This window comes from Jaculus jaculus, chromosome 6, assembly GCF_020740685.1.
Source record: "Jaculus jaculus isolate mJacJac1 chromosome 6, mJacJac1.mat.Y.cur, whole genome shotgun sequence".
NCBI classification, from domain to species: domain Eukaryota; kingdom Metazoa; phylum Chordata; class Mammalia; order Rodentia; family Dipodidae; genus Jaculus; species Jaculus jaculus.
Genome location: NC_059107.1, coordinates 100,730,411 through 100,751,383, shown reverse-complemented (window position 1 = coordinate 100,751,383; position 20,973 = coordinate 100,730,411). Strand labels below are relative to the sequence as shown.

The 20,973-nt window shown below is 53.2% G+C and overlaps 1 protein-coding gene across 3 annotated transcripts in view; it reads right to left on the bottom strand.

Annotated features, from left to right (window-relative positions):
* Lrp1 (LDL receptor related protein 1) overlaps nt 1–20,248 on the bottom strand; it is a 98,653-nt gene extending 78,405 nt beyond the window's left edge. For 2 of the 3 annotated variants that reach the window (XM_045151431.1, XM_004650000.2), the window contains exons 1-6: nt 19,978–20,248; nt 11,685–11,807; nt 9,203–9,340; nt 6,423–6,542; nt 3,443–3,571; nt 3,057–3,320 (exon numbers count right to left, since the gene is read on the bottom strand). In XM_045151431.1, the coding sequence (XP_045007366.1) occupies nt 3,057–3,320; nt 3,443–3,571; nt 6,423–6,542; nt 9,203–9,340; nt 11,685–11,807; nt 19,978–20,041 (838 nt within the window). In that variant the 5' untranslated portion in view covers nt 20,042–20,248. The remainder of the gene's footprint in view (nt 1–3,056; nt 3,321–3,442; nt 3,572–6,422; nt 6,543–9,202; nt 9,341–11,684; nt 11,808–19,977) is intronic. The other variant, XM_045151432.1, reaches the window with a different exon arrangement.
* Nucleotides 20,249–20,973: the final 725 nt, after the last annotated feature.

The following is a 20,973-nucleotide window of genomic DNA, read 5'->3' as shown; positions in this document are numbered from 1 at the left end:
TTTTAAAGTTATTTCATTGCTATTATTATTATTATTTGAGACAGGGTTTTTTTTTTTTTTTTTTGCATTCCTTAGTCCGTTTGGTCTCAAATTCTGTGAGAGCAAGTCTTTCAACCCTACCAACTTTTCTTTTTTTTTTTTTTTGTGGGGGGGTGTGGTTTGTGAGGTAGGGTCTCACTCTGGCCCAGGCTGATCTGGAATTCACTATGTAGTCTCAGGGTGGCCTCAAACTCACAGCGATCCTCCTACCTCTGCCTCCCGAGATTAAAGGCGTGCACCACCATGCCTGGGTCGGTCCGTCCTTCCTTCCTTCCTTCCTTCCTTCCTTCCTTCCTTCCTTCCTTCCTTTCTTCCTTTCCCAGTAGTACCAGGGATCAAACCCAGGGCCTGCAACTGAGCTATACCCCCGGTCTTCTTCCCTTCTCTTTGGTCCATCATCGAGTTCTCCTAATCATGAATTTGGAGCCTTAGGCCTCCCAATCCACTGGGCAGCAGCAGAGAGAGGATGGGCCTGAGCTGTAATCTCAGGTGGGAAAAGAAATGACAAATGACTCATGTCATCCAATCTAGGCCAATGCAATCCCGGGACTGGAGAACACAGGTTTAGCAGCCTGCCTCAGCTGAGGGAAGAAGCGCTAGGCCCTCGGAGGGCTCTCAGGACTCACAGCAGACCTGGTCCCGTCCTCATGCACCAAGACCCATGTGAACCAGGCTTGCTTCCTGGCCTCCCCCTTCCTTCCTTGCAGTCTATTTCTGTTTCCAGAGTTCTTCAGCGGCAGGCTCCCCCCGTCACCCCCAGCAGGCCATCTTCACTGGCCCCAACACATCTCAACTGAGGTCTAGCCCCTATCCTCACTTTTCCCTCACCCTCCAGCTTGGAGCATGGCCTCAGGGGTCCCCCAGAGGTCACAGTCACAGGGGAAGATGGGATGATTACAGGGAGAATTATATCCTGGAGGGCAGTGAGTAGCCTTTTGCTTTATCCTCCAGGGAACTAATTATAAGTCAGCAGCCCCTCGTGCAGGTGAGTACCTGGGCCCTCAGGCTCACCCACCCCGCCGGGAGGGGGAAGGGGGGCAGCCTCCTACTGGGGTGGGGGGTGAGTTAGGGGCTGGGGGAGGGTACTACGGACAGACGCTTCCAACATCCTCAACTCAATAATTAGTTTGTGGGATGACAGCAAAACAACCATCTTAAGGGTGACAGCCAGACATCCTGGCGTCAGGGGTGTGGGAAAGGGGCGGGGCAAGGATGAGGGACAGAAGCTGGGGCAAAAGGAACCCCCTCATTCGCCCCCTGAGCATTTCCCTCCACTGAGGACCTGAGTTTCTTCCAGATTCCTGGACTCTGCCCCAGGGCCCAGTAAGTCCAGAGGCTTCCGAGACAAGGCAAATCTGTTTGCTAAGGGAGGGATATCTATCCAAGGTTACTTCCTGCTGCTCTGGGGAGAAAGTCAGGAGAGAGGCCCAGGCCAGAGCAAGAGTTGAAAAGGTTCCCATCAAGGCACCTCACAGGCACCTAATTCAAGTGCTACTTGGCTCTGAGGCAGGGTGGGGAAGGGGTTGCCACTCTCTTTGCCCAAGCAGGCCTATTGGGTATGTGGTACACAGGAACATAGGCAGGACAACAGTCTCTGGGGTCTTGTCCCAAACCTCACCCTGTTGGACATGAGTTCCTTGAGCTGCCCTCCCTCACGTGCTTGGCAACCCTCAGCCCAGATCCCACAGCTGGTTATATGGGAGCTTTGATCACAGCCCCAAAGCACTGTTCTGGGAAGCTCTGGAAGAGTCAGAGGCTGAGGTGTGAATCCTATCATGAGGCCACAGAGAGTGAGGGGCTCCACTGCTCTGCATCATCCAGGAAACGCTACCCTCTCTCTCCCAGAATGAAGCCTTTGTAACCTCCTGGGACCTTAAGTTTCCATGCAATCATCACTGCAACTGAAGAAAGGGATTTACAGACCTTCTAGAAGGGCTGGCGATGTAGCTCAGCAGAACACATGCTTAGCATGTGCTAGCATGGCCCTGGGTTCATCCTCAGCACTATAAAATTAAAAGAGACCTAGAAAGACCCAAGCCAGTGGTACTTTATATTTACCACTAGCTTTCACTTCGGGTTTATCAGATCTGGACCGACTAGTTCAAACTTATTATGCAGATTAGGAAAACAAGACAGAGACAGGGAACTCTGGTTTACTCAAGGTCAGAGATCCAGTTACCCTGGGGGTGGTGGTAGATCAACCACAGGCCAGATTCCTCCCCTCAGCATAGTGTGGCATTTCTGGGAATGGGATGGTGCCAGATGTTGACTCTAAAGCTGTTTTTGTTTGTGTAACGGCATCAGAGAAGAGTGTGACTGCTCCAGGCAGCAGATTTGCTCCCAGCCATGCATGTGCCCATCCCATGATAGCCCTTCTTCTACCCCCAGGGAGGGAGCCTGAATGGGAATGGCCAGGAGACCCTAAAATATTCAAGCGCTTCATGGCTCCTCCAATAATCCCATTGGCTGCCACAGAAACAGGCTCAGAGCCTTGGCACCCACCCAGTAGTGAAAAGTCCTTTCTGGCATGCCCCCGAGGGAAATGATGGAACATGGTGGCCCACACCAAGGGACACTTGGACTCCTCTGTCTTTGGGCACTGAATAGGAGGCCCCAGGCTGCAGCTCCTTTCCCCAGTCCTGGCTGCAGCTAAATGGGAAAACCCCTCTGCAGTCTGATCAACACTTCCTCTCTCAGAGAAGGGACAGTCCCTGGTCTCTGGAGACCAACCATCCATTACCCTCTTAGCCCACACTTTTCCACTGAGGCTTCTTCAGCCATGGGTCAGAAATGCAAGAGACACCTACAGATAACTCAGACAGTGACACAAGCTTAGCCATCACTCTGCTCCTTTGCCAAGGAGGCATCAAGCCCCTTGCCTCTGCTTCAGTCAGGGACACCCTGATTAGGTTCCTGCCCTAGGCAGAACCCATCCTATCTAAACCCCTACCTCTTTGCCAAGCAGGGTGCCTCTCGCCCATCTTCCCTGCCCTCCCAGCTGGACGTGGATAACTTACGGTGCAGACTGAGGGAGATGTTGATGGTGTGTTCATCCACGAAGCCCTTTAGGCCAGGCATTCGGGCACACTTGAGTTGTGTCTGGGCAGCACTGTCCCCAACATGCACCCAGCATACTGTCTCATTGGCATAGCTGAAGTCCATGGCTGTGGTCTGCCGTGTGCTGGTTGGAGTGATGGTAGACACCTGGGCTCCGTTCAGGTACGTGGCTAAGATGTTTTGGGAGTTGGCGATCAGTAGCACAGGGGGCCGGTCCACCGGCTCTGGAGGTGGGGAAGAGAAGAGTCAGCACAGCCGGGGACCCCCGGACTTCTCAAGGTCACAGCCCACTGGGAAACTGCCTTGTAGGTGCCCTGGCTCTGCGGCCGCAGGCAGCCCTACCCACCGTTCTTGGCCTTGCACGAGCGGTTGTCTGGCTGCAGCAGGTAGCCTTCCACACAGCCGCAGGTGAAGGAGCCATCCGTGTTGGTACAGAGCTGGCTGCAGGTGCCATACACAGAGCATTCATCAAAGTCTGCCGGAGGAAAGACAAGAGTGTGATCATCTCAAGCCGGGCGCGGCGGCACACGCCTTTAATCCCAGCCCTCGGGAGGCAGAGGTAGGAGGATTGCTGTGAGTTCGAGGCCATCCTGAGACTACAGAATGAATTCCAGGTCAGCCTGGGATACAGTGAGACCCTACCTCGGGAAAAAAAAAAAAAGGAGTGGGATCATTTCCAGTGCCACAAGGGCAGAAGTGTGGGTGTCCTGAGACCCCAGCCTCTCGAGGTGTCCATCTGTACAGCTACTTTGAAGGACAGTTTGGAAGAACTGATTACACATACAAAATGTGTACATCTTTTGCCCTGCAAGTCCAGTCTTAGAATCTACTCTCCTCATCCTGTGAAATGTCACTCATTCAGAAAATATTTCTGGAGTACCTACTATGTGCCAAGTATAAAGATACACCAATAGATTTGAAAACAGACTCACACTGCTATCCTCACGAAACATATATTCTGATAATACATGAAATACTAAAAGCCAGATGTGATGGCTCATGCTTATAATCCTAGCACATGGAAGGCTGAGGTAAGAGGAGCCTCATGAGTTAGAAGGCCAACCTGGGCTACAGAGTGAGTTCCAGGCCTCTTGGACTTGCATGAACCCTGTCTCAAAAAACAAACAGCTGGGTGTGGTGGCACATGCCTTTAATCCCAGCACTTGGGAGGCAGAGGTAGGAGGATCACCAAGAGTTCAAGGCCACCTTGAGACTACATAGTGAATTCCAGGTCAGCCCGGGCTAGAGTGAGACCCTACTTTGAAAAAAAAAAAAGCTCTATGCCGGGTGTGGTGGCGCACGCCTTTAATCCCAGCACTTGGGAAGCAGAGGTAGGAGGATCTCCATGAGTTCGAGGCACCCCCAGACTACATAATGAATTCCAGGTCATCCTGAGCTGCAATGAAACCCTATCTCGAGACAAAAAAAAAAAAAAAAAAAGTTCAGAAAATGTGTGTTAGGAGAGTGATTTTAGAGAGGTCAAGGAATGCTTCACTGAGAAGGTAGTATTTGTGCAAAGGCTCAAGGGAGGCAAACTTAAAACAAAGTTTGCATTGTTTGTGACAGAGAAAAATTGGGAACATCTTACTCATCAATAGGGGAATGGCCAAGTAAACTGTGGTAATAGTTATACGTCACAGCGGTTTTTAAAAGAATGAGGTAGATCTCTACATATTGACATGAGAAAAACCTCCAGAACATACTGAGGAGTGAAAAACATGGTAAACAATACCTACAGAATGGTACTATTTATGCAAAAAAAAGACACATAAACAATAGTTCCAATTAGATTTTCAGTGAGTGCATGTACACAAATTCACAAGAGACTGCAGAGAATGCACTGATAGCAGATTTGACTTCCAGAGAATGGAAAAGGAACAGAATCAAAGAGAAGCTGTCAAGGAAAACTTTGCTTTTAACCTCTTGTTGTTGTTTGAGATAGGGTCTCACTCCAGCCCATGCTGACCTGGAGCTCACGATAACCATCCTAACTTCTGTCTCCCAAGAGCTGAAATTAAAGACACCATGTCCAGCCATGTTTGTTATTTGTTTATTTTTAAATATTTATTTTTACTTATTTGAGAGAGAGGGAGGGAGAGAACGAGAGGATGGGTGCACCAGGGCCTTCAGCCGCTGCAGAAGAACTCCAGACGTGTGCACCACTTTGTGCATCTGGCTTATGTGGGTCCTGGGGAACTGAACCTGGGTCCTTTTGGCTTTGCAGGCAAGTTCCTTCACTGCTAAGCATCTCTCCAGCCCTGCGTATTTATTTTTAATGTTTTGAGACAGGGCCTCAGAACTCGTAGCAATCTGGCTGCTCAGTCTATCAAGTGCTGCAATTAGGCATGAATCACCATGCTTGGCTAATGCTTTATTTATTTTTTTGCAACAAAATTCTCATGCAATCTATAATTTTAAGACAATTCTTTTTGAGGTAGGATCTCATTCTAGCCCAGGCTGACCTATGTAGTCTCAGGTCAGAGTGGCCTTGAACTCACGGTGATCCTCCTACCTCTGAGGCCTCTCAACTACTGGGATTAAAGGTATGCACCACCATGCCTGGTTTAAGATAATGCGTGCATGTGTGTGTGTGTGTGTGTGTGTGTGTGTGTGTCTTAAGGCATGTGTCCTAGGCTGGATTCGAACTCACTATATAGCTGAGGATGACTTTTTTTTTTTTTTTTTTTTTGAGGATGACTTTTATCTCCTGATCCTCCTGCCTCCACTTTCCAAGTGTGGAATTACAGGCATGCACCACACTTGGCCTCTTTTTTGTTTTGGTTCCCCCCGCCCTTTTTTTAAAGACTTTTTTGTTGCTATTACTTTTATTTGAGAGTGATAGAGAAAGAGAGAGAAAACGGGCACATTAGGACCTCCAGCCACTGCAAAGGAACTCCAGATGCATGCACCACCTTGTGCATCTGGCCTACATGGGTACTGGGGAATCGAGCCTTGAACCGGAGTCTTTAGGCTTCATAGACAAGTGCTTAACCACCAAGCCATCTCTCCAGCCCCACAACTTTTTGTTTTTGTTTCTGTTTTCTTGAGGTAGGCTTTTACACTAGCCCAGGCTGACCTGGAACTCACTATGTAGTTTCATGATGGCCTTGAACTCACGACGATCCTACCTGTGCTGGGATTGAAGGCATGTGCCACCATGCCCAGTTTAAGACAACATTTTAAAGGTTTGGTGGAAGCAAATGGTTAGGACTGACTCACAGCCATGCCATGCCCTGGACTATTTCTTCCAAGCTGAGCCTTCCTAGCCTCTCCCCGCGGCCCACCGCAGCCCACCCCAGCATGCACATGCATCCATGTTCACATACCTTTGCAGGTCTTGCCGTCTGCCTGCAGCTGAAAGCTGTTGTTGCAGTAGCAGGTGGGCCCACTGGGTGTGGGGACACAGTTGTGCTGGCAGCCCAGCCGAGAGCAGTTGACTAGGAGCTCTGCATAAAGGCAGGAGAGACACACGGTCAGGTCTCCAGACCCGAGGCCACTCCTAGACAGAAACCTTCCTCCATCTCCAGTCACCCTTCAGGAACTGCTTTGAAGGAAGAGCTGTGGTGTCCAAGAGAGGGTCTCAGGAAGCAAGTGTGACACTTTGCGAGAAAGGCTACCGAAGCCCAAGGTCACGTAGCCACCTCTCCCTGCTCTGCCTTTCAGGGTCACCTGTGTCCCGTAAGAGGGATCCTAGTACTTTGTTGGGATCAACAGGAGGGGGACAATGAATCTTATTCCTTTCATGCACCCTTCTTGTACTCAGACAGCGTAACAACGTCGGCTTCACCTGATAGTGAAGCGCAGGCATGAAATCTCTCCGGTCCCCAGCGCTGGCCTAGAAGCCCTCCTCCAACTCATCCCTTGAGCCCTAGGGGCCCTTAGAGAAAAGGCCCAACATCCAGGTGGAGGAAAAGGAGGAGGAGCAAAACTGGTTCCCTGGGGATCCTTTTCTAATCTTTCTCCTGCCACTGACCCACTTCCACAGGGAAGACAGAGGGAGTGAGACAGGAGGGGGGGAGAGGTGGGAGAGCAGTTGCCCCCCCAGACCAGCGACCCAATTAAGGCCTTGCGTGGGGCCAGGCGACTCTGCCACAAAGACCCCTTTGTCCAGCCGCCTCACACACACCCCACCACCCCCGCTAGGAGAGAGCCGCTGCGGTGCTAAGGCGTTTAAGGGACTAAGCCTGCCAGGAAGAGCTGGGCTCGGGGGCTGGACCCAGTTATTCTTTCTGCCCCTACTTTTACCCAAGAGCCCAAATGCGCTGCCGATCCAGCCTTTCCCTGGGGGCGGGGAGAACACTGCCTGTTGTAGAAAACCTACAGAAGAATTTCCCTCTGGATGGTGGGGGAAAGGGGTAGTGAGAAAGTCCATCTCCTTGAGTATCCGAGAAGGTCCCAAGCCTAGGTTTCTGAGGTTCTGTGTCGTTTCCAAAACTAGAAGGTATTTCAGAAGGAATGAAATATGGGTGTACATCATCCACTCAGAAGGGTAATGGAAGTCAGTCCCTAAACCTTCTTTCTGCATCCCACCCTAGGAGCTTCCAAAAGAAAGGAGAAAATTCCTCCACCAGCTCTCTGATCCGCATTACGTGTCCCAGCGAGAGGATCCAGATGTGTCTCCTCCCATAGGCAAATGTTTTCTAACATGCGTACGGTACAAGACCCGCTCCCGATCCCTCCACGAGGGTCTTGCCTCAAGGTCTTTCTCAAGGGCTACCTGCTTCAGGCCCAGGCCCCGGGACAGAAGAGAGAGGTCGGTATTTCCTCAACAGCCAGACCTGGGGCTTTGTCTCTATCACGGATTACTCCCAAAGTGCTTGCAGCCAACCGGACTTTCCAGCTGGCCTTGGGGGAAGACTGCAGGGCTAGTGACCTGAGCCTCGGGTGAGAAGTCCGACTTGTCACCTCAGTGTTCTCTCCTCAGACAGAATGGCCTTCCCATCAATCACTTCTGAGAATGTACGAGAATGCTCTCAGAGAAGGAAGAACCAAAGTAGCTTTGAGGCCCCTCCAAGATCTGCAGTTCCTGGGGGGGGGGGGGTGCCTTCCACGGCTATGGCAAGGGCACTGAACAAAGCCCTAGCTCACTAGGTTCAGGGGCAACCACAGTTTTCTGTTCCTGTATTCATACTCGGTAGTCACACAGGAAACCTTTTGAAGAAAGGACCACATTAATAAAAATCCAGGAGTATAAAAACATGACTCTCGGGGCTGAGAAGATTGCTCAGTGGTTACAGGCACTTGCTTACAAAGCCTTCTGGCCCAGGTTCAATCTCAAGCCACCCAAGTTAGCCAGACACAGAAAGTGGTGCAAGTATCTGGTATCCATTTGCAGAGGCAAGAGCGCTGGCACGCTCATATTCTCATTCTCTCTCTCTCTCTCTCTCTTCTGAGCTGGGGAGATGGCTCAGCAGTTAAAAGCACTTGCTTCCAAAGTTTAGCATCCTGGGTTTGATTCCCTAGTCCCCACACAAGGTCGAGATTTTTTGTTTGTGTTGTTTTGTTTTGCAGTGGCAAGAGGCCCTGGCACACCCATTCATTCCCTCTCTCCCTCCCTCTCTCTCTCTTCCCTTGCAAGTAAATAATTTTTTAATTAAAAAACAAAACAAAGCCTTAGAGCTGGGTATGGTGGCACAAGCCTTTAATCCCAGCACTTGGGAGGCAGAGGTAGGAGGATCCCTGTGAGTTCAAGGCCAGCCTCGGACTACATAGTGAATTCCAGGTCAGCCTGGACTATAGTGAGACCCTACCTCGAAAAACCAAAAATTAAAAAACAAAAACAACAACAACAAAAACACTTGACTTCTCCTTTAACAGATGAGAAACTTGGGTCTGAAGAGAGGGAGTGACTTGTCTAAGCCCTGCAGCCAGAGGGAAGTGCCCAGTCAGGCCCATGCTAAGGCCCACAGGACTGTTTTGATCACTCTCCAAGCCCACCTATTTCACCTGCATCTGATGGCAAGTCAGGACGGGGGTGGGGCGCAGGACAAGGTGTCAGCCCCACTAAAACACAAGAATGACCCTTGCATGGAGGGCCTCCCATCCCACCAGATGTTGAGCTGAGAGCTCACGCATCCTCCTGGGACAGGAAAGTATGAGTTCTTACCACGGCAGTGGGCACCCTCATCTGAGCCATCCACACAGTCTTGGATCCCATTGCAGAGGCGAGACATGGGAATACACAGCTCAGTGCCCAGGCAATTGTGCTCATTAGGTCGGCATCGCTGGGTCTTACTCTCCGGACCTGAAGACAAACAGAATGGTTGGCATGACCAAGCTGCCTAAGGTGGCTATCTGGTCAACTCTTCCCTGACGGGTGGGGGATAAATCAAGACTGCAGTTTCAGACCCCTGCGTATTTTAGCTCTCAAGAGGTCTTAGGAGCTGGTTAGATCCTTCCACCTAGCAGGCCTGCTCAAGCCATGGCCTAGGGGCCACACATGCCCTAGGACAGCAGTGCATGTGGCCCAACACCTTTGTAGATGACAGCACCATGTTGCAGTGTCAAAAGGTTGGACATCCCTGATCAGCTCTGCTCCACCACTCCCAGCAGGAGCTACACATCTGCAAACAGCCAGGTGGAGGGAAAAACTAAGCTGTCAGCCAAGCGTCTACTCTCCAAATGTTCCATGCTTTCACACCTCCATGCTTTAACATTCTACATTCAGGTGACAGACAGAAGTCAGAAGTGAAAGGTTTGGATGAGCCAAAGGCAGAGAGCTCAAATGATTAAAAAAAAAAAAAAAAAACTTCCATGGCCCCCAAGACACAGAGCTGGATAATGAGAGAGGTGCCAAATCACTTAGAGGTGTACCAACTCATACACAACACCAGCCATACGTGGCTATTGAGAACTAGTTAAAACTGGGCACAGGGACACATAAAGTACACATTGGCTTTGAAGACTCTGCACCAAAAGAAGAGACAAAATAGCTCTAATAATTTCATAAGGCTAATATTAAAATAATATTCAGGGCACATCAGAGAAAATAAATTATTCAAATTAATTTTGATTGTTTCTTTTTATAAATGTACCTACTAGAAAAGTTCAGAAATACATATGTGGCTTACACAATAGATTTCTACTGGCTAGTACTACTCTATGCTTCCAACACAGAGCAGCAACCTGATGGAATGGTTTGGGAAGGGTCAAAAATTGTGGCCCACTGGCAATATCCAGCTTCCACAGTCTTGGCATCTTCCACAGTTACCAAGAGGAGGGATGAGATGGCAAGACCACTGCCACCGGTCCCAGCAGACAGGATGCAAGCGGGCAACGTTGCTAGTGTGAGCGTGCAGGGCTCGCATAAACAGGGAGGGGCGCATGGGGGTGGACAGTGGTCCTTAATAAGGGTGCTGGGTGTGGGTATTTCTGTCTGGGTCTGTGGGCGCCTCTACCAACGCACGTGTCGGGGCACCTGTCTGAGTGCACTTTGTGTTTCTGGAAGCACTTTTGGGCACCTAGACATGGGCTGTGCAAACCTATCAGTGCCCTCGCCTTGTGGGTGAGTTGGTGCCAGCTGGGTCTATGTGTGGCCATCATGGGCCCAGGAGCATGCATGAGTGTGAACAGAATGGAGATCTATGTAAGATGCAGCTTGTATCAAACTGCAGGAAGATGAAGCAGAGAGTGGGGAATGAGCGGCCTCTCTGCTTGACCGTCTCTCCTGCCAACACCCAGGCACAGGGGCAGGAACACGAGATCTGAGGTGGTGTCAGACAAGAAGAGGCTCTGGGCCCAATATAATGGCTCCCACCCTTCCAGGGAAGTGGGGGTGAGGCAGAGAAAAACTGGTGGCTCCCTTTCTGCCCTAAAATTACCCTTGATAATTATGGGTGGGGGTGGGGGAGAGGACAGAGGACGGGAGGCGAGCATGATGAAACCTGGGAAATGGACAGACCTGGGAATGCAGGGCGACCTTGACCCTGGCCACGATGGGCCAAGCAGGGGAGTGCTGAAGACTGAGGGCCCAGGACTTTGCCAGCTGCCCAGGACTCTGGGGTCCTACCAACAAGTCCTTTACTCTCCCCCCTCCCCACACACCCACTGGCAGGGTGCAGGCTGGGCGGGGACCTTTCTCCCAGTTTAAACAGCTGTCTCTGATTACACCACTTATTGGGGGCAGGGGAAAGCGGGGGTGGCGGGAAGTGCACAGGGGTGGGGCTTCTGGTGCAGAGGCTGAGCAAGAGCGGTGGCCTTTGGCCTGGGATGGAAGGGTACCTGGCAGTATGTGAAGGCCATTCATCAAGGCCCGGGAGGCTGAAAGCTGGGAAGAGGAGGAAAGTGCTGGAAGGAGAAGGCAGCTGAGCCATTTGCTTCCAGCAAAGCAGCAGCCCAGAGTATATTGTCCCCAGTAGGTTTGGGACAACCAAGGGAAAAATCCAGTGTGCCATGGCTACACACACCAGGTACCATGCCCGGTGCGTTGGAGAAGAGGGAGAGGGCAGTTTTAGCTGTACTAGGGACAAACACGGTCAGAGAGCAAGGTCCACGCCAGGCTAGAGAGCAGCTGTCCTTATCCCAAGCATCCCGCAAAGGCAAGGGATAAGCCAAGGGTTGGAGAAGTGGGACCCAGAAGAGGTACTTACAGATCTCAGGGACCTCATCAGAGCCATCTGGGCAGTCCCTCTCACCATCACACCGCCACCCCTTTGAGATACAGGTGACTTGGTCTCTGCAGGCAAACTGCTTGGGGCTGCAAGTTTTAGGGGCTAAGGGTAAGGCAAGAAAAGGAGAGTGTAAAGGAATAATGGAGGCCAACTCTGGGGCCCTGAAGATCTGCAGGACTCCTTCCTTCCCCAGCACCAGTCCTCCATACTGTGTATCTGGGGCAGAGGAGGGGAAAGGTCTAAGAGGGCCTTCCTGTCCATACCCAAATCCTCTAGGCTTCACTCTAGTGTTCCCTTCCCCCTCTGGGGGTCACAGCCCTTGTTACCTGATCAGACATTAGCACCCCAGCCTTTCTAACAATGATGGGGCTACACTGAGGCCTTTGCGATGTTTTCATCTTTCTCCTGCACCCACTGGCAGCCCGTAGCTGGCCTTTTCTAACCTCTCTGCTTCTCTACCCTCTTGGACATTCTTGGTCCCTTGAACCATTGCCCCAGCTGCGCCCCAGCCCCTTAGCACCAGGCCCCCACATGGGAACTGTGAGGGCACCCTTGGCATACAGTGTGGCTTGGAGACGGCCCGCACAGGGGACAGCAGGGCAGGGCCAGGTGGGACAAGAAAGGACAGGGCAGAGAGCTCGGCTTCCACTTCCTCTCTAAAGCCACAGCCCTCTCCTGCTGGTTGCACTAACTCAAGAGAACTTTCTGGAGATATCCTCAGATAAGAGGGCCCAAAAGACTACTTGGGATGATAGGGTTACAGAGCAGGAGCAAGGGACCGGCTAGCATAACCTGGAGGAGCTACTTCAAGTCCAGCCAACCTGTGGAATTACTACATCTGGGACCCCCTGATCCTACTTTCACCCCCCACCAGACCTCCCTCCCCACCCTCCCACCCCACACTCTTCCCTCATCCCCAGAAAGGAGGTAGCGGGGCAGCTAACACGCTGCGGGCTCCCTACGTGCTGGGAACCGTGGTAAGGCAGTTCCTTCCATGTGTCACCTTATCTAGACTTCTCCACAGGATGACAAAGTAGGGAGTACTAATACCACAATTTCACAGAAGAGGAAACTGGGCCAGACTTGCCTGGGGTCACACAGCTGGCAAGTGACAAAACCAGGACTCAGCCCAGTTTAGCTGACTCTAGGTTCTTAATGAGTGCAGTCCACACCCATCTCCACACCACGGAGTGCTGTTCGGGAGCAGTTCCTGTCTTTAGTCATGCCCTCCATGGGAGGGGGGGGGTCTTTCACCCCCAACTCAGGGCAGGGCTCCTGTCTCTCAGTTTTTCATCACCTTTTCCTTGGCCCGTGTCCAAGGCCATTTCTATGCCCCTGGCGTGCCCTGGAGGCCGGCTCTGCACTAAGTGCCATGGGGCCAAAGATGGATGAGAAGTTCTCTGGCCACTCAGGAGCCACAGTTCCCCGGGGAGTGAGGTGGCTGTACAGAGCTGACTCAAATGTGGGGCTGAGATGCAGGGTCAGGAAAGTGTGTCAGGACCCTGAGGAGGGAGTACGATGGCCACACTGAGATGCCCTCTCTCCCTTACCCCCGTCTCTGGCAGAAGGCACTGCACCAGGCCCTTGGCCAGAACCAGAGCTGAGTTCAGGAAACACATCAAGGATGGCCTGGCCAGGCCCCCCCACCGGAGTCCCCCTCCCGCCCCCCCCAACCCTAAGCCGGGAATAAAGGCCCCTTGAGGAGGTGGATAATGCTGAGTTCATTGCCCCACTGGGCCAGCTGTGAGGTCTTCCCGGGGAAACAGCCGGCCAGCCTAGTTAGCATGCTGGAGACCATCGCTTCCCCTGGCCAGCCAGGCCAGGCCGGCTGAGCAGGGAGAGGGCCCTGCAGTGGAACTCGGGCAGATGGGATGTTTGGAGCTCAGAAATAGACCCCTGTGCCACCCCCAGCCCGGGGACACTTCTCCACCTGGGGCTAAGTCTATGCCCCACTCTTCCTCAGGGCAGAATGGATGGCCAAGGCCTGAGGTCGCTGGCTGGTCACACTAACCTTCCCTCCATCCTATGTCCCAGCCACCGACCCCTCCTTTGGCCCTCGCATAGTTCCCTCACTGTCCCCCACCCCCATTTTTGGCCTGAACTCGACAGAGGAAACAGCAGCTGGCAAACTCCGAAAGCTGGAATGAGAGAGATTCACAAACCAGATGTGCTTCTAGCAGAGGGAAGGGGAGTGGGGGATGGGGCAAGAAAAGGAAGAGGAGGGCTCAGCCCCTGTCCCATAGCAGCGTCTCCTCAGGCCCAGGGGCAGAGGGACCCAGTTCAGGGTTCAGGCCTCCCAGGACAGCAAAAGCAGTGCAACGATGAGTGAGAGATAAGTGAAAGAATTTCCTACCAAAGATGGTGGAAAGAGCCCCAGGAATCTCCAGTGAGAAAGCTGAGGCCTGTCTTTGATTTCCTTCAGGGGAAGAGGGGGAGAAAGAAACACATAGTCTACTTTGGGGCAGTCTCCATAGCCAAAGGAAGCTTCCTCTCAGCTGGGAGGGAGGAGGGGAGGGCATTTATAATCTGCTCAAAGGCCAAGCCAACCCCACTGCCCTTAGCTGAGTTTTTTGCATCTGAACTCAAAACTCAGAAACCCCCCTTTTTTTTGGTGGCCTGCAGTTCAGATGGGGTACAGTATTATCCTAGGATAGAAATCAATTACTGGCCTCCTAACTCTGTGAGAAATAGTGCTTTCTTAAGATGGACGTGAACACCCTTTAATGTGGACACTGGGTGCCAGCCACAGAGCCATGCTGGCCCTGTGAGATGCTTGCCTGCGAAATCCCCATCTTTCAGATGAGGCCTCCCAGAAGAAGAGTCAGGAATGCTGGTCCTCTGGCACTGGGAAGCGGAGGGCAATTATGGGGAGGTGGCTTTCGGGGCCCTTCAGAGAGAAGGAGGGTGTGAAGGAAAGGGACAAGAAGGGACAGAAGAGGGCTGAGACAGGAAGGAGAAGGATGTAGGAGTAGCGAGGAAGGAGAGTGAGCGAGTTGCAGGAGGAACACCAGGACACAGGGGCTGTCTGTTCTCAGCTTTGCCTGGAGATGAATGTGACCGCCATGCTAACTTGGCCAACACCCTGCTCTCCACCCCCCCCCCCCCAGTCCAGGCACCCAGCCCAGCCATGGCCCCCAGGGCCACCAAGCTGGAGCCAGGGCAGGAGGTGTGGGGTTGGGTGTGCGTCCAGACACAACACAGACCCCACTGCCTGGCTTGAGCCTTGGCTGTCTTCCTCTGTCCCACTCTGGGACCTTGGGGTGGGGTGGGGCAGGAGGCCAGCATGCCTTGCCAGAGACAAGAGGAAGACAGAAAACCCCAGGCCTGGAAGAAGTCTTCTCCAGAGGAGGGGGGGCATATGCTTCAACACCCCCTGAGAACCTCTGATGTTCTTCCTAAAGGACAACAAGGCAGGAATAGCAAGTGGAGACCGAGCAGAGGAAGAGATGGGTACCCTTTGATAGGTAGGTGGATGGTTTTAAGGGAAGCCACACGGTAAACCTAACGAACCAGAGGAGCCAAAGAACCCAGGGCCTGAGGGGCAGCGCCTGCAGGAGTCTGAGTTCTCAAGCATATGGGGTTGGGGCAGCAAAGGCCTTCCAGACCCAACTGAGAGCTTTCCCCAAATTTTATGTATTTTGGGTGTTACCCAGTGGCTCCTTCCCCGCAGCTCAGTGAGGTTCAGACACATTTTTGTCATTCCTGAGTCTGGGCCTCTGCTTTGTGGCCTGGACAGATGGACAGACAGGGTGGCTTGGACCACCAGGGAAAAAGAAGGGTCTCCCCTTCCATCCTGAGTCAATACTGACTCAGCAGGACATTAGCCTGACCTGTGACCTCCCTATCGTCTTTTCCATTCCCCACAAATAAAATCCAGACCCCCTCGAATGCCTGCAGAGGTCAGCATCTCTCTCTCTCAAGGCTGAGGCTGGTATAAGCCCTCCCCCGGCCTCACAAGGCCTCTGCTCGCCAGCAGTAGAAGCCGGCCGCTTCTGACCTACTCCCCACATCTTTCCCTCATTCTCACACTCTGGCTAGGAGGAAGTTCGGCCAGCAGTCTAACCTCCCTCCTTCCCTTCTGAAATACCTTCTTAGTCCACAAGGGGTATCAAGCTTTTTGTTTGTTTGTTTCATTTTTTTTGTTCCAGAAACATTCTTCTAAAAGCCATTCCCAAAATTAGTGAAGGGCGAAGAAGAGGAAAAAACTGAAGGAAAATGGAGAGGGATGATAGTTCACTGCCAAAAAAGACAAGTTTGGGTCTGGCTAGGGAGAAGAAGAATGACTCCAGAATCATAAGGCAGGCGAGCCAGGCGTGGTGGCACATGCCTTTAATCCCAGCACTCAGGAGGCAGAGGTAGGAGGATCATTGTGACTTCAAGGCCGCCCTGAGACTAGAGTGAATTCCAGGTCAGCCTGGGCTACAGAGAGACCCTACCTAAAAATAAATAAATAAATAAATAAAAATTTAAAAAGCTAAGGCAGGCGAGGGGGCAGGTAGAAACTCCCTGGAGAGATGTCCCTCCAGGTGGCTTTCAGAACACCAGGGGCCCTGCATGGAGGTAAAGGGAGACAAGCAGAAGGAAGTAAAACAGTTGACCAAGGACAGAACCAAGGCTGAAAATGCCACAAGGGATGAGCAAATAAAAGAAGTGAGCCAAGAGGGCCAGAGACAGAGGTTCTGGAAGCCCCATCCAACACATACCAATGACAGAACAGGAAAGCAGGCAGGCAGAAAAGACAGGAAGGGGGCTCAGCCCTGAGGGTGCCAAGAAGGTGACACAGCTGTCCTACCCTGCTGAGACACAGAGTAGGTAGGGTTGGAGGCGTCATATATTCTGGCTTGGGGAAACAGAGTGCCCACACCAGCATCGGACCCAAGGGAGACCATATTACAGTCTGCTGCCTTCCGCAGGGTTGTTAGGGAGCGGGAGGTGGGGATAAGGAAGTTGAGCTCTTCAGTCAAGGAAGCCAGGCCTAGGAGACTCATCTCACTGGAACAAGATGGGCCAATGCCTCTCTCCTGTACCCCTCAGCAGCTCCTCAGAGAAGCTTCCTGCTAATGCCTGAGGCCACAGCACCGGAAACACTCCAGAGCCAACTGCTTCCTTCTCCAAACAACACAGGATCCCGCTCAGCTCACCAGGCTGAAATCTGGGATAGCACGTAGGAGGCGGGAACCAGGTTCCCTGGCACTCCTAAGGAACCACCAACTCAAGGACCCTTGCACAGTCCCAACGCGACTGCCCCAGACCCCAAGGGCGGCCAACTAGACCACAGGCAGACAGAGCGGGAAGTCCAGAAAGTAGAGAGGATCCCGAGGATGAGTCCTGGGACTGGAGTTCTGACGCATAGGGCAGAGACTGACCGCAGGAGGAGTAAGTCGTGAGGAAGGGCTTCCCAAAGGTAAGCAAAGGCTCACTGCTTAACCGGAGCCTCCAGCATGGAAGACGTGTGCTCTGCCACTGAGCTACACTTCAGCCCAGGAAGGGGTCGGGAAAGGAGTGGAGTTGGGAAAGATTTTACTCTGGGCAAGGCCCTGGGTGACATGCTGGGGAGGCCCAGCGATGGGGGGGCGGGGGATGGGCAGAGGACTAGAAAGAAGCCTCATCTTGAGAAGCTACCCTAAACCCCAAAATACCACCCCCCCACACCCTGATGAATTTGCTATATACCTTTGCACTGAAAGTGGAGTGTAAGGATAGATGTTTAGACTTTGGGTCTGAGCAGGGAGAATGGAGTCTAGAATCTTCTCTCAGGGAGGCAGAAGGATAACATTCCAGCCTCATAACTCATTTCGACTGTCCACCTTTAGTAACTGGTAATACATGAGGGGCAGTGTGGCGGGCTAGGGAGCAAGAGAGGAAGTCAGCCTGCTTCTCTGAGCCAGTTCTGCCTCCGGAGTCTCCTCCACCATGAAATGTCCCCTAATCTCAACAGGGCCCTCAATGGTCCTTCTCATTCTCCATCCCACCTTTTCCATCTTCCCGAACTGCAAATATACTCAACTGTGTCCACCAGGGGAAAGTGACAACCCCATCCCTACAGAGAAGGGGACCCCAGGGATAGTTTCAGGCACAGAGAAAAAGCAGAATGGGGCGGGGTGGGGGTGGAGATGCCCCTACATCTGCTGGGAAGGCAGCAAGGCCCAGGTGAGTGGGATGAAGGCTAGAACCAAGTCGGTAAGCGAGCGGAGCCAGTAGGTTTCTTCTCTAGAAAGCAAAGTTCAACATCTGCAGAGCCTAGCTAAGAGGACCAGAGGGCAGTATACCTTTGAATAGGATTCTCCTTTCTTATTCCCCAGAGCACTCACACTTCCCTTTCCAGGGGAGGAAGGTGGGCTTGTTTGTTGCTGGAGCAATAGCCCCAGGTCCTCTCATGTGTTAGGACAAGCATTCTTTCACTAAGCTATACCCCCAGCAGGTACCATAGATAGCAGAACTAGGGATTCACGGGTGGATGACTTACAAGTTTCAAGGAAGGATAGGAGACAGTCGAGGAGGGAAGTCAGTCTCCCTCCTCCACTCACCATCAATCAACTTAGTGTGGCATTTAGGACCCCTGTAGGCTACTCAGAGTGCTGCTTCCTACAGCCCATTCCTGACTGGGCTGGCGACTTTGGCTCTCCAGTGTCTTTGCTCCTGCCTATTTCCATTTGCCCTCTCTTCATGGGTCTCCCAATGGGTCTCTCTTTTGCGGATGTTTTTTGCCAAATCTCTTTGCCTCAGTCTTCCGTCTCTCCTCTCAGGGCCTAGACCAAGAGACTAAACACATGACGACGCTGTTGGACATCCAGGAGCACAGGATGGCTGTGTAGGCTTGTCTGAAGGATTTTCAGAGCAGAGCCTCTTTTCTCCTTTTGGGCAGATAATAGGGGGATGGGGGGGGACCCAGACAGACAATCCCACGGATGGCATGACTAAGGGACACTAAATAAACTGTTTTCCTGAGCACCGCTGCTTCTTGACCCTCTTGCCCTCCCGTCCCAATTGATGCAAGTTAGAGAGAGGGGAGGGGAATGCATAATCAGGTTTCATAGAAAAACTTTCCCAATCCCAGCCTGGCAAGACTTAGAAGACAGAGGAGGGGTGTATGATGCTGTAAGGCTGTTTTGTCTTCTGGTAAGAGGGCAGAGATGACTAGAAGCAATGAGACCCCACCCCTTCTCAAGTGAGGGACCCAGCCCAAACCTAACTCCATGACCCCATCTTAAAGCTTGGGCAAGTCTTGAACTGGTGACTCACAAGAAGAAAAAAACAGCTGACAGAGAAAAGGGGGAGTGGGGTGCCCTGTCTCCCCAAAAGAACAGTTTTATTCCAAGCCTAACTCTGTAGTATCCAAAGTGTGTGTGAACCGGATGAGGGTAAGGTTGAGGTTAAACACATTTACTGAAGGGTGTGGGGGCATAGCCATAATCCCCGTCCAACCTCCAATTCTCCTTCCAGTCCAAACTGAGATCAAGTCAGAAGTCACAGAGCACTCTCTCCGAACCCCCCCAAGCCAGCATTCCAAGGCATTCTCTAGTTCCCTTCCCCAGCGGATGACATCTGACGTTTTTTTCTCCTCTCAAAGCTATCAGGAATTAAGAAGGGATTCAGTTCCTTCTCACTAGGCCCCCTCCATCCCCCAACACTGCTGTACCCTGACTACTGACAGAGGCCCTCCAAGGGAGAAGTGCCCACTTTGGAACCCAGGCGGGCAGCCCAGGATTTTGGACCCAGGCCTCCGTGCCAGGGCTGCAGGGCCTATTCCACACCCAAACAGGGGGCCCTCCCTCTTCCCACCCACAGCCTTCTCGGCCTGCCTGCCCTCTGGCCAGCCGGGCACCCCCGGCCAGCTCTGCCTTCCATCCTTCAGAGGCCACTCCAAAGGCCCTCCGCCCCCTTTTGCAGCCGTACATAGCAAATCCGGATTCCTTCACAATTCAGATGGGGGGGTGGAGGATGTAGGGGAGGCAGAGGCCCTCCCCGACCAGAGATAGAAAGAGAAGGCCTATCGATCCCAGGATCAGAAAAACGGGGAGTCCTTTTTATGCTAGCCAGGGCTCTAGTCTTTGTCTGAGCTGGGGGGGGTCCGGAAGCATCATCTGTCCTGAGCCCCCATCCCCCAAATCAGACCCCATCCCCACCCCCAGTCAGGCCGCTGCTGTGTCAGCTGGACTGGGATAACAAAAGGCACCCCCTCCCGCATCTCCCTTCCCCATCCATACGCAGGAGTGGGGGCTGGGAAGGGGGTGCCCCCAGGGGTCCAAGGGGACCACGGAATCACACTCACCATCGATAGCCGCTGTGACCAGAGCTGAAAGGGGCAGCAGCAGTAGCAACGGCGGGGTCAGCATGGTGTGGGCTGATGCAAGCAGCAGCCCCCACCCCTCTGGTCCTGGTCCTTCTCGTCCTCGCCCCCCCCAATTGGGGGGTCCCCCTTTATCCTCCTCTCCCCCACTCCTCTATTCTTATTCTTTTCTTCAGCAAAGCGCACTGGGAGGGTGGGCAAAGAGGTGCAGATCCGTGCCCCTTGGTGAGGGCCTGATGACGCGGGTGCACCCCCAGCCCCCCAATCCGAACCCTTCACCCCCCCGGCTTTACTCCTCGCTCCACTATCCCCCCCCCTCCTCCCGGGGTGAAGCTCACAGCTCCATCTCAGAGCCGCCTCCGGCTGCAAAAATGCACAATTGGGAGGAGGCGGGGTGGGGGTGGGGGGCGTGGACCCGGTGGGGGTGCCTTTGGAAGGGTCCTGATGGAGCTCAGGGGGCTCCCCTCGTTTCCGCCTCCACAGTACACTGGCCTGAATCTCGCACTGCTGTTCCTCGGACTGAAGTGTCGCGGGGGGGGGGGGGGGGGGAGGAGAAGAGGGAGGGGACAGGGATGGGAGGGAGGGAGGGAGGGAAGGGGCGGGGAAAGAAAAAAACCGTGGCGGGGGGGGGGGGAGAAACAGCTACGCGGCAATGCTGCGAGTGCGCATGCGCCACTTTGGCGCGCTGCCCTGGGGAGGGGGAGTCCGAGGCAAGCCGGGCTTTGGAGTTCGGGGACGCGATGGGAGAGTGGGAGTCCCCCCACGCCCGGGGGTCCGCTAGCGGGTTCGGAGTCCCCCAGGCACCCTGTCCTCAGACCGCGCCTTCCAACCTCCCTCCCTGCCTGCCTGCCGGCCTCCCCCAGGGCTGCGGAGAGTGGAAGGGGCCGAGGGATGGCATGGGGCAGGGGGCGAGGAAAGCTGAGCGCTCCTCTTTGAAACTCGGGGTCGTGCGGTAGGATTCCAGGCCCTCTCTGGGGT